At 32.7% G+C, this 12,937-nt stretch overlaps 1 protein-coding gene across 1 annotated transcript in view; it reads right to left on the reverse strand.

Moving 5' to 3' along the window:
- Positions 1-12,937, reverse strand: part of LRRC2 (leucine rich repeat containing 2) — a 193,424-nt gene that overhangs the window by 13,988 nt on the left and 166,499 nt on the right. Inside the window, exons 6-8 of the mRNA XM_051996718.1 lie at positions 5,451-5,596; positions 2,865-3,017; positions 1,257-1,393 (exon numbers count right to left, since the gene is read on the reverse strand). Of these exons, the coding sequence (XP_051852678.1) occupies positions 1,257-1,393; positions 2,865-3,017; positions 5,451-5,596 (436 nt within the window). The remainder of the gene's footprint in view (positions 1-1,256; positions 1,394-2,864; positions 3,018-5,450; positions 5,597-12,937) is intronic.

The following is a 12,937-nucleotide window of genomic DNA, read 5'->3' on the forward strand; positions in this document are numbered from 1 at the left end:
CAAAGCCTTCTTTTCAGGCACAGGTTGAATTAAGTCTACTCTCTGAAATTTCTTCTAACTCAGTTAATCAAAAGAGCATTTATTAAGTGCTTACTAAGTGTCAGACTCTATATTATATGTTAGAGACACAAATACAAGCATGAAGCAGTCCCTATTCCAAAGGGATTCTAATAGGGAAATGCAATATGTGAGTGAATGGTATAGTTTTAGTCTGAAGACTCACATAAATGTGAGCTATTATCATAAAAAATTTCATATTACTTTAAAAAGTATACTTTGGAACTCAGAATTAGTCAGTCAAAAAACACTTATTAAGGGTTGACTGTGCACCAGTCAGAACTTAATTTTGGATCCTATTAATACTAATTTCTTTAATATCAACTTGTTTTATGTTTTTTGTCAAGTCCTCTATAAATCTTGGTTTTTTAACTACAAAAATAGATAAAACTACTTCCACACTGAGTTGTTTTAAGGAAAACACTGTTTAAACCTTTAAAAACTAAATAAATACCTGCTATCATCATTAAGAATTAATTTTCAATTACCTTCATGTCTCTCAATTCCACTGCCAAATAATTAATGACCATTTAAGTTCATTAAAGAAACTTGATATTTTAAGGAAGGTAAGAATAGGGGGAGATAGCCTCAGGAAACTGGCTCCAAAAAAAAAAAAAAAAAAGATAGAGGACTTGATGCTGTTTTTTGTACTTACTTAGTGACCTAAACAGCTCAGTTTACCAACATAGTCCTCAGTTTCCTCATGTGTAAAAGATGGAATTTTGAACAAATGGTATCTGACAATGACTGGTTTTTGTTTTTGTTTTTTTATTTTTTGCTGAGGCAATTGAGGTTAAGTGACTTGCCCAAATTAACACAGCTAGGATGTGTTAAGTGTCTGAGGTCAAATTTGAACCCAGGTCCTCCTGACAAAAATGACTTTTTATGTATTTACTTGTAAAAGTATTGTATTTCTTAAAAATCTACTTTACGAAGATACCATGCTAGGTCCTTTATATCTTTGGAGTACATTTTTATATATGCATAATGCCTTGTCCATTTTAGGCACTTAATAAATGTTTGACTTGTTTTTAAAAAAAACCATTAAAAGTGTAATATTACCACACACAAATAATTGCAATTTATATATACATTTTCTAAAGTATGAATTCTCAACAACTGTATATGTTGTATTAATCTTATGACTGGTTACCTAGTAATAATAGTAAAAGTATGTATCCAAAGTTTAATATATGTACCTCTTTCTTTTAGATCTTCAATGTAGGCTTTCATAAACTCCTTTTCAAAATGCTGAAGATCTTGCTCACTTCCTGTCATTTCTTCACTGTCTTGATAGTTGGTTTTCCCAATTGGGTTATCCACAAGGCTTACAAATCTATTATAAAAGATATAAAAAAATACTCATTTTTCCATATGACTTCATTTTTTTTCAAGTAAATCTACTATATATGATCTTTTCCTATTAATGCTCACTTGAAAACAGCTTCCTATCATTTGGGGTGTGGTAGTTTATTACCAGGACTCTCCTTTCCTTCTTGCTTCTTCACTTTTTCTTTTTCTGCTTTTCTCTCTTCCCTCACAGCTAAATCCCATGCTCTAAAGATCCTCATTCTCCCTTCCCACCCCAATCTTGCTTTTGCTTCTAATCATACTCCAGTACTATCTGAAAACAAGAGTCTAGAGAGAGAGCTGTTGGTGAAGGGGGAAAGGGAAGAAAAAAGGAAGAAGTAAATACTTTTCAATCATTCTCTCCTTATTGCTATTCTCTCATTCCCAGTACTGTCCTGGTCTGCAAAACCCCAACCTCACCCCATCATCATGCTTCTCACTCTAATACCCATACCCCAGTGATAAAATATTTGAATATGGAATTTCCTCTGAAATAGAGGAAGAAGAGGAGAAAACAAAGGCAATAGAGAAGAAGAAAGAAAAAACTAATAAGACTATAAAATAGCTCTTAAACCTGTAGTGGATTTCTTCATTTAAGTATTCTAATTTATCCTTGAATGTAAAATATTATTGAGCTTAGAGAAATAATACTTATATTAAATTTAAAAGAAAGGATAAGAAGATTAGTACAAAGTAAAGTTTATATTGAAATGATTCAGAGGTGAGTGAGTATATGCCAGACACCCCATAGTTTTTCTAATATCATCATTATATGGAAATACTTAAATACTTAAAGATATGATATAGGAAAACATTTAATCAGCACCTTTTGATTAATCATCTATTTTATTTTACCTTTTTTTAAACAAATAAGGAAAAAACCTGCAGTGATTTAAATTTTTTAATTGTGACATAGACACTTATCCTTATCTCCTTTACAACAATACAAAATACAATAATACAACAAAGGAATTGATCTTAATAATTAGAACCCCAAAGACTTTCAAAATCTTTAATTCATATATTCAAAAGTATAAATATACTACGCTTATTAAACAAGAAGGTAGATTTTGAAAAACAACAAGATTTGGATAAAAGGGACTTTTGGGTAACAGGTAATCCAAGTATTCAATTATTCAAATTTCATTTCCCAAGAGCAATTTGATGAATTGAAATTTTATGGTATTTTGCATTTTGATGTCTCCCTAATATTCTTATATCTTAGAGTACTATAACAAATTATCAAAAAACCTGCACCAAATAAAATCTTATTCTCATCTTATTGGTATGTGAAATGACCAACCAAATGTTCAAGCATTTTTACAAAGGGATACACTTAAGTAAAACAAAGAAAGATTGTGTTTCCCCCTCCCCATATTTCTTCTTTGATCATCATTTTTAAAAATTTTCAACCTAAATTCATTTGTAGATTGATTTTTTTTCTTTCCTCTACTTACTTTAAAGTGCTTGATTCACAAATAGCTGTTGGAATCTCCACCAAACCTTCCCCACTGACTACTAATAAAGTGAGCTTTGTTAAATTGAGCAAAGATTGAGGGAGGTAGGTCAATTTGTTTTTATGTAAGAGAAAAGTCTGCAGTTCTTCCAATCTAAGAAGAAGGAAAAGACAATATCAGTAAACAAAACATGAGTATAAACCTATTTTAATATCATATGTCAACTCATTTCAGTAGAAAAATACCATGGTGACTGGGATTTTATATAGACATGTATGACTCTTGAATAAATAGCTGAATCTAACAATCCATCATCTCCAATAAAGGTGATTATCTTTAATTCAATCAATCAATCAACAAGCATTTATTAAAGGACATACTATGTACTAAACACTGGAAATAAAACAAACAAACAAAAAATGAAACATTATATGATCTCAAGGAGCTTACACTCTATTGGGGGATGTAATCAATAGAAATGATTATGCTGATAAACATTTCTTCATCAGCAGTGCATAAATATAATACTTAATGTTGAAAAAGCACTTTTCTTCCATAAGTACCCTATTGCAAAGCTTCACTTTGGAGTTGGAAATGTAGCATGACAATAGATAAAGAACCAATATCAAAGTTAGGATGAATTGGGTTCAAGTCTTGCCTCTGATACATATTATCTGCATGACCCTGAGCAAGTTGTTTAACTTCTCAATGTTCCAGATAAGTTGCAGATAAGGTATCACCCTGACCCTAGAAAAAAGAATTTATCTGAATTTGTCCATATTTGTTTTTACCAGATAGTTCCGTACAATAGTGAAATCACAAGCCCTGCCCATATTCCATTTTTTAGATAAGGAATGTAAGGCTCAAAAAAACTGATTTGTCCATGGTCTTTTAGCTAAGAAGACCTGATTAATTGAGAATGAATGTAAATAGCACTCATTTCTGTTCTGGCCAGGAACCCTAAGGATCTCCCCCTCTTAGACTTATTTATTTATTCATTTATTTTATTTACTCAATTATTTATTTGTTTGTTTAGGTTTTTTGGACTGGGTGAAAGAGAAATTTCTTTGCTTCAAATGCTACCTATACTAATCTCTGAATAGTAATGGCCTTAATTAAACTGAGACCTGATGAAGACCTTAGCTTAAAAAGGTCAAAGTTTCCCCTTTGCATCCAAAGTCATCTGTAATCTTCTTGATATATATTTGGCCACTAGGCTGAAATAGCTTTGGAGAGGAAAATGAGGCAGGTGATCTTGCATAGTCTTCCCTCACTTAAATCCAATTCACTCATATATTATAGAATCACCTCCCTGATGTCATGAACCTATTCAAGACCAAAGGACAAAGAGCAAGAAAATCTTTAACCACAATCTCTGATCTCTGAGTTCAACACTCTTTTCCCTATATAACACAGGAAAAGATGATTTAGCTAGGAAAGAGTTCTTTTAAATCAAAGGATCTCAGTTCAAATCTTGCCTTTGAGGCTGATGCTCTCTTCATGACCTTGGGTGGACCTTCATCTCTAAGACTAGAAAAGTCTTAGAATTGGCCTTGAATTTATATTGAGAGACATTGTGAAACATTATACTTAAGTAAAATGATTTGTGAGTAATAAGAATTAGACTTAAATTAATCATATTTGGTATTTTGAAGTGTTGAAATCACATATCTACTTTCTCCATAATTTTCCTATCATACTTGAAGAATGACTTTGAAATTAGTGAGGGACTTGCATAGGAAAGAGGAAATAAACAACATGAGCATTTCATTGCGGATATGTTGATGTAGCATCACTAGATCTCACATTAGCTTAATATAATTCCTTGCACATAGTAGCCATTTGATAAGTGCTTGTTAAATTAAATTGAATACAGAAAGGTAATGGTACAATGAGGTGCCAATTAAAGATTTAAGTGAGTTAAATAGTACTTGAAGCAAAGAATCCATAAAGTGATTGTTAATCACTAACATTAAATGACATTTCACAGCATAGGCTTTAAATTATACAAAACCATTCCTTAAAAGAAGTTTATGAGGTAAGAAGTACAAATATTATGTCCATTTTACAAATGTAAAAACCAGTTCAGAAGGTGAAATAACTTTCCTAATGGCATATGCTTAATGAGTATCAGAGTCAGCGCCAGTCAAATGAAACTTCAACCCATGTCTAATGGAATCAAAAATAACATTTCCCAAGGTAGTGCAGGCCTGAAGTCAGAAAAACTCACTTTCTTGAGTTCAAATCTAACCTAAGACATTTATTAACCATGGGACCTTTGGCAAGTTATTTATCCCTATTTGCCTCAATTTCCTTATCTGTAAAATGAGCTAGAGAAAGAAATGTCCAAACTACTCTAGTATCAATGCCAAAAAACTCCAAAGAGACTTAATGCAGAGTAACATGACTGAAAAACAAAAATTATTTCCACTACCTCATGTGGCAAAAACCTTTTCAGAAACCAAAAGAATGCTTAAAATTAACTGTTATTTTTAAAAGAATTTGTTACATGTTTTCTCCAAGGTAATATCTAATAATACTTTTTAGAAAAAATCAAATATTTTACCTTGTAATGTAAATAGCTACCTGTCTATATCTTGTGGAAGATCATTTAGGTGATTGCTGCTGATGTCCAACCACTGTAAATTTGACATCCGGAGAACACATATGGGAATACTGGACAACTTATTTGCTGAAACATCTACAAATGTAACTTGTTTCAAATTACTTAGCTAGAAAGAAAAAAAAAAAATTTAAATTACATCTTAGAGAAGTTCTTTTTTTTTTTTTTTTTTTTTTTAATCTACAAATGTGTTTGTGTTTGAAGGATTTTGTTTGTTTTGTTTTGTTTTATTTGTCACCCTGGAAATGGGGTGGGGTGGGGAGGGGACTTCCATAGAAAGGGAAGGAGTGCTTTGTGTGACAAACAGCTACATTGATTTACCTGTTTGTCACACACAACACATCTCATCCCACATGCTACCCTCCACCATGTCTTTGCATTAACTATTCCTTATGCCTGAAAAAGTCTTTCTCCTTATTTCTGCCCATTTAATTTCCATGGCTGCCTTCATCACTCAGGTGAAATTCCATCTTGTTCTTATCTGAATATTAATTCTGGCAAAAAAAAAAAAAAAAAAAACAAGGTCTCAAAGGACCTTCCATCTGTTCTATTTTATATGCACCTAGTCATTTAAATGTCGGCCCCCCAATTAAGCTGTGAGCTAGTAAAGGTAGAAACTGGTTTGGTTTGGTTTTGTTTTTTGCCTTTTGTATATCTCTAGAAAAGCACAATGCTTATCACCAAATAAGCACTTAATCAATTCGTGTTGATTGTTGATTGAATAAATGGTCCTTACCCTCGAGGAGCTTATTTTGTCAAGAAGATACTAGACCCCCCAAAAAAATGTAATACAAAAGGATATGAAAAGTTCAGAAGAATTAGTATAAGAATTATAAGTAAAGATACTACATTTTCTTTATGCGGCTGTACATAAAGAAAAACTACGAGGGAGCTCATTTTGGAGTCTGGATTTGAACAGAAATTCAACAAGCAGAGATTGTGTTGGAAGGGCATGCTGAGAAAAAAGGATGCCAGGGGTTTCAGTTTGTTCAGGGGATGGTTAGTGGTTTTATTTGATTGGACCATGGGATATGCAAAGGGGAGTAATGTCAATCAGTCAATTAGTTGTACGCCTGTGCAACTTGAACAATACCCCAGTGTCATGCCAGGAAACTGAATTGCTTCTTTTTGAATTGTCTTAGGAAGATTCTGAAGATCACCAGGGCAAGATAAGATACTGTCTTTCTCCAACTAAACCTCTAAGCATTCAAACTCTACTGCAGAGAGTTCAATTCAGATGAACTGGCCACATTCTTTGAGTGTCAAACTATTTTATGGCAACCTTGCACAACACAGGGGCACACATGGTTATCAGATGGATTGATACAAGGACACATATATCAGTCTCTATGAAGAACTTTGAATTGATTGTGTGACAGGAGAGAAGCTGGCAATGGATCAATAGCATGCTTGCATCAAAGAAGGCACTGTGCTCTGTGAGAGAAGCAGAATGGTAGTAAATCAAAAGAAACAAGCGATGTGCAAATTTAGAGACATCTCCACTTTGGATTTTCATATAGACTATTTGTTTTTGACCTATGGTAAAGCATTCTGCACTTTTATTAGTCTGATCAGCCAGCTAAATACAATATATCTTGTCTCCAACATAGTGATGTCATTTTGATTCTTTTCGAGAACAAAGGAAAACAACCAACCAACCAAGCATTTGTTAAATGCTTACTGTGTTCTAGGCACATAACAATGAGATATAAAGAAAAACAAAACACAATCCTTGCTTTCAAGGAGCTCATAGCACAATGAAGAAAACATGCAAACTATGTAAAAACCACATACATACATACATACATAGATATATACTTAGTTTTCATATGTAGAGTTATAGTTATAATTGTAATTACATAGAGATTAAATTATAGATATTGTTTGCATATATGTAATTTATATTTAAAATTATAATTATATAGATTAAAGATATACAGTGTATGTATTTGTGTATGTACATACATATATACATGTATGCATATATATGCATATAGATATATTTGTATCTTTGAGAGGACCTTGGGCTTCTAATTGTAAGGATACATACATACATACATACATGTATACACAATTGGTAATAGTGGCAATGGTGAAAAAGAAAACCCCTATTTGGGCTTTTCTTGATTGAATTGATTTGCCATTTCCTTCTATAGCTCATTTTACATATGAACAAACATGGCTAATGATTCCCTGGTTCCCACAATTAATGTCTAAGACTAGATTTGAATTCAGGTCTTCCTGGCTCCAGGCTCAGCAGTCTATCCACTGTCCCATTTAGCTGCCCATATACTTGATAAAATGAAGATAATTAAAAGGTGGGGATACTAGAGTTAAGATAGATTAGGAAACATTCTTATAGAAGGTAGGAATTAAACTGAGATTTGAAGGAAGACAGAAAAGGCAGGAGGTGAAGATGAGGAGGAAAACTATTGTAGCCAGTGAAGATGCCTGGGAGTCAGGAGATGGAGCAGCAATCATAACATTGTCCCTCGAAGAATCAAGACTAGAAAAGTAGGAAGGGAGTAAGTTGTAAAGGGTTTTGAATGACGATCAGAGGATTTTATATTTGATACTGGAGATGATGGGGAGCCCCTATTGAATAGGGGAGGAGGGTGACATGGTTGCATCTGTGCTTTAGGAAAATTAATTGGATAGTTGAATAGAGACTGAACTGGAGGGGAGACAAATGAGACAGGTAGATCAACCAAAAGTCTTTTGCAACAGTCATGAGGGCTTGTACTAAGCTAGTGACACTGTCAAAAAAGAGAAGGTATAACATAAGAGATATGCTAAAGATAAAAATAATACTTGACATCATATTGGACACAGGATGAGAGATGGCAGTGAGAATGAAGAGTCAAGGAATAAGAAAGTTATCTATTTTGAGTCAACTGAATTATATGACAATTCAATTTCAAAAAGACCTCTAAGAATTTCCTAAGCTTAATAGTAATAACTGACATTTGTATGGAACTTTTACAGATCACAAAGTCCTTTACATGTATCATCTCATTTTTATTTGTACAGCAACTCTGCTAGATAAGTATTATAGGTATTTATAATATGGATTCTTATATGCTCTCTGTTCCTACTTTTCTGAGTGCAGAAACATTGAAATGATAGTGAAAGAAAATATTTTTGACCTCATATATAGCTTTGTTTGTGAAAGACAAAGTAAGAGACTATCATGAAAAAAAGATAGCTCTACAATTTGATGGAGTGTACAAATTTGATAGTTATTTTTGAACTCAAGATTTTAATGGCTAACTGTTATTGACTTGGATGGGAAATTTATGAATAAAATCTGTGCTGTTCTTGAGAATAAATCTTTACAAAATCTTTTTAAAGAGCCATTTAAACCTTCAAGCCTTCACCATTTTTTATAAATGCCTATGGCAATAGGCATTACATGAATAACTAATAGAATAGTTTGACCCAAACACATAAATATAATATTAATGTAGAGTAATACCTTTCATCTGAATACATTTTAAATGCATTAAGTATATTTTAAAGCTATCTGTTTTATAGAAAGCCATAATATCAAGTCAAAAAAGATATTAAACAATAACACCTCAGACTAAATACTTGATACTAAATGCATTGTTCATAAAATAAAAACAGTTAAGTGCTGAAAGAGCTTTTTTTATTGAGTAGCAAAAACTCTATCAGCCAGTAATTACTTTCTAAAGGGGAAACTGAGGTCTCTAGGATGAAGGGCATAATTATTGTAAACTGTTCTGTCTCTTTACAAACAATCATTTTGAAAAGAATTGTGCTTGAATTCACTATAAAAAAAAGTTTCCCTATTAACTGATTCTGTTAGGTTTTTTCTAAGTTGTTTTCAAAATAATTGATGCTTTGATTATATTTCTTTAATTCTCTATTGAGTGCAGTGCTATTTACACCAGCAGGCATCCATTTCTAGCATCAAGATATCCTTGAGAACTCTGCAAAGCCAAGAAAGTGCAGGTGTACTTTGGGTGTGTGTGTGTGTGTGTGTGTGTGTGTGTGTATAGAGTACACATAGCCAGAGTAGATGACAAACAAACAAACAAAAACATTCCTAAGAAAAAATTGGCATTGAAGACACTCTACAATATTGTTTAATTTTAAAACTACCTTTTGGTCAATGTTTACCATTAAAAAAAAGTCATTTATTAAGCACTTATGTGTCAGGCACTATACTGGGTATACATAAGCAAAAATAGTCCTTGCCCACAAGGAACATACACATTAATGGTAGAAATGTTAACTCCATATAGTATTTCTATACTATAATGGTTTTTTGATCTCAATTGTCTCAATTAGTAAAGATCACAACATAACTAGGCTCTGGCCTGTTTCCTGTCCTTTCCTATCATGTCCTGAGCTTTCTCCTCTCTTCTTTTTTTTTTAATTTTTAATTTTTTTTTAATTTTAATAGCCTTTTATTTACAGGTAATATGTATGGGTAACTTTACAGCATTGACAATTGCCAAATCTTTTGTTCCAATTTTTCCCCTCCTTCCCCCCACCCCCATTTCTCCTCTCTTCTGGGAGTTCTCATTACCTCCCATTGTTTCAATTATTATTCTGTATAGATGATACTATGATTCAATTGTCTAGCCCCAACTTCTCTTCCAACCTTTAATTTTGTATTACCAAGACTTTTTTCCATTTTAAATTGGATGGCTTGTAGACATCTTAAACCCAACATGTGTCAAACTAAATTCATTTTCTTCCCCAAAAAACTGTTACCATTTCTAAACTTTCTAATTACTGTCAAGGACCCCATCCCAATTTCCGGGAGTCATAAATTAGAATGTCATTCAATTTCTTGATCTCTCACGGCCCCAAATTCCATCAATGGTCAAGTTCAGTTGTTTCAATATTCTTACCATTTCTTGTCTATTCTCCCTTTCTTCTGCAACTATGCTGATGCAGAGCCCTCATCACCACATACCTACACTACTGCAATAGCCTGGTGTTTGCTCTCTCTACCTCAAATCTCTTCACCCTGCAATCCATCCTCTATTCAGCTGTCAAGGTTATCTTTCTGATGTTCAGGACCCAGACATGTATCATACACACACACACACACACACACACACACACACAATCCCAATGGCTTCCTACATGAGATACCTGTGGTTGATTTTTAAAATCCTTCATAATCTGGGCACTTTTTTCCCAAGATTTTTATCCCTTATTTTCTTCCAGGTACATTATAATCCAGTGATGTTGGCTTCCTTGCTTTTCCTTTGCATATAATATAATATTAATTTAAAATTGGTATTTTAAATGTGAGTTCCTTGTTCAATGACCAATGAATAGGCATAATGGAGGATGAATGAAAGCATCTAGATCTGGATACCCTTGCTATAGATGAAGTTAATGGACAAGAAGAGATTAGAGATAAATGAAAGAATGGCTCACAGATTCCCTCTTAGAAATGAAAATGATGAAATTGGCAAGGTTGATTTTATCACATATCTGAAGGTATCACAAAGGATCATTTCATGGGATGCCTGATCACTTCATATTACAGTGATCATAACAAGCATTTTCTAAAAATATTACTGTGAAGATAAAGCTTATATAATAGCATATAACACAGAGGTGTAAAACTCAAGGCCTACCTACCATAAACAGCCACAAAACTTGAGTGTGGTCCCGGAAAAATCAATATGTAATTGGAAAATATTAGCAAAATAAATAAAAATATAACATAACATAGATAAAGTTAATATGTAGTTTTCTAGGGCAAAATGAAGCCCATCAGGGTTTGTTTCTATTTGAATAGTGAATGGAGAAGTAGAGAACATTTATAAATGCCTTGGCAACATTTCTAAAATTAAATCGATATATAATTTATTAGTGTGCAATTTCAAAGCAAAGTCAAGCATAAAAGAAGATGAAATAAAATGAATTGGAAAACAAGGTTCAGAAATTATATGAGAGAGGTTAAAAGTTTATAGTCTATAGAGAAGATTTCTGTGAGATATGAGAAAGGTTAAAGATTTGTGAGCTATATTTTGCTGTTTATATAATATGAATAATTTATTTGAGAAGAAAGTTGAGATGCTTTGGACATGACAAGCACAAAATATCATTTTTTTAAAAAGGAAGTTGATCATGTTTTTACCAATAGAAAATAACTGATTACCAATGTAGAATCATTTCTGAATCATCTGTATGCAAATGATTAACTTTTTAAGACAAGAATCAAATCAATAATTTAGAAGAAAAAATTAAAGAATTAGAGATATTGCACAATTGAGGCAATTCCAACCTGACCCACATGAAGAAGTTCCAGATAGTTTTTTTTTTTAATGTAGTATGTCTTTTTTTCTTTTTAAAATAAGAATATCTTTTTTATTTTTCAAAATACGTGCAAAGACAGTTTTCAACATTGTAAAATCTTGTATTCCAAATTTTTTCTCCCTCTCTCCTCATCTCTCCCCTTCCCTAGACAGCAAGTAACACAATATAGGTTAAACATATGCAATTCTTTTAAATATATTTCCAATTTATCATGCTGCACAAAAAAAAAAAAATCCGATCAAAAAGGGGAAAAATGAGAAAAAAAAAAAGCACGCAAACAACCAACAATAAAAACAAAGGTAAAAATATTATGTTGTGATCCACATTCAGTCCCCATAATCCTCTTTGTGGATGTGGATAGTTCTCTCCATCACAAGGCTAATGGAATTAACCTGAATCACTTTATTGTTGAAAAGAGCTAAATCCATCACAGCTGATCATCAGATAATCTTATTGTTGCTGTGTGCAATATTCCCTTGGTTCTACTCACTTCACTTAGCATTGATTCATGTAAGTCTCTTCATGCATTTCTGGTCAGCGTGCTGATCATTTCTTATAGAACAATAATATTCCATTACATTCATATACTATAATTTATTCAGCCTTTCTCCAACTGATAAGCATCCACTCAGTTTTCAGTTCCTTGCAACTACAAACATTTTTACACATGTGGGTACTTTTCCCTTTTTTATGATCTCTTTGGAATACAGACCCCATAGAAACACTGCTGGATCAAAGGATATGCACAGTTTTATAGTCCTTTGAACATAATTCCAAATTGCTCTCCAGAATGGTTGGATCTGTCCACAACTCCACCAACAATGTATTAATGTCCCAGTTTTCCCACATCCCCTCCAACATTTATCATTATCTTTTCCTGTCACCTTAGCCGATTTGAGAAGTATGAAGTGGTACCTCAGAGTTGTCTTAAATTGCATTTTTCTCAATAATGATTTTCATATAACTAGAAGTGGCTTTAATTTCTTCATCTGAATATCATCTGTTAATATCCTTTGATCATAAAATGTAATGTTTAAAAGAACAGACTATGACACAGAACTATTACTCGTGTTGAGGAAGCTTAACCTCTGCATGTAAATTGCCCATATGAGGACAACAAAAAAACCTATACTAACCACTA

This window comes from Antechinus flavipes, chromosome 1 (genome assembly GCF_016432865.1).
Source record: "Antechinus flavipes isolate AdamAnt ecotype Samford, QLD, Australia chromosome 1, AdamAnt_v2, whole genome shotgun sequence".
NCBI classification, from domain to species: Eukaryota; Metazoa; Chordata; class Mammalia; order Dasyuromorphia; family Dasyuridae; genus Antechinus; species Antechinus flavipes.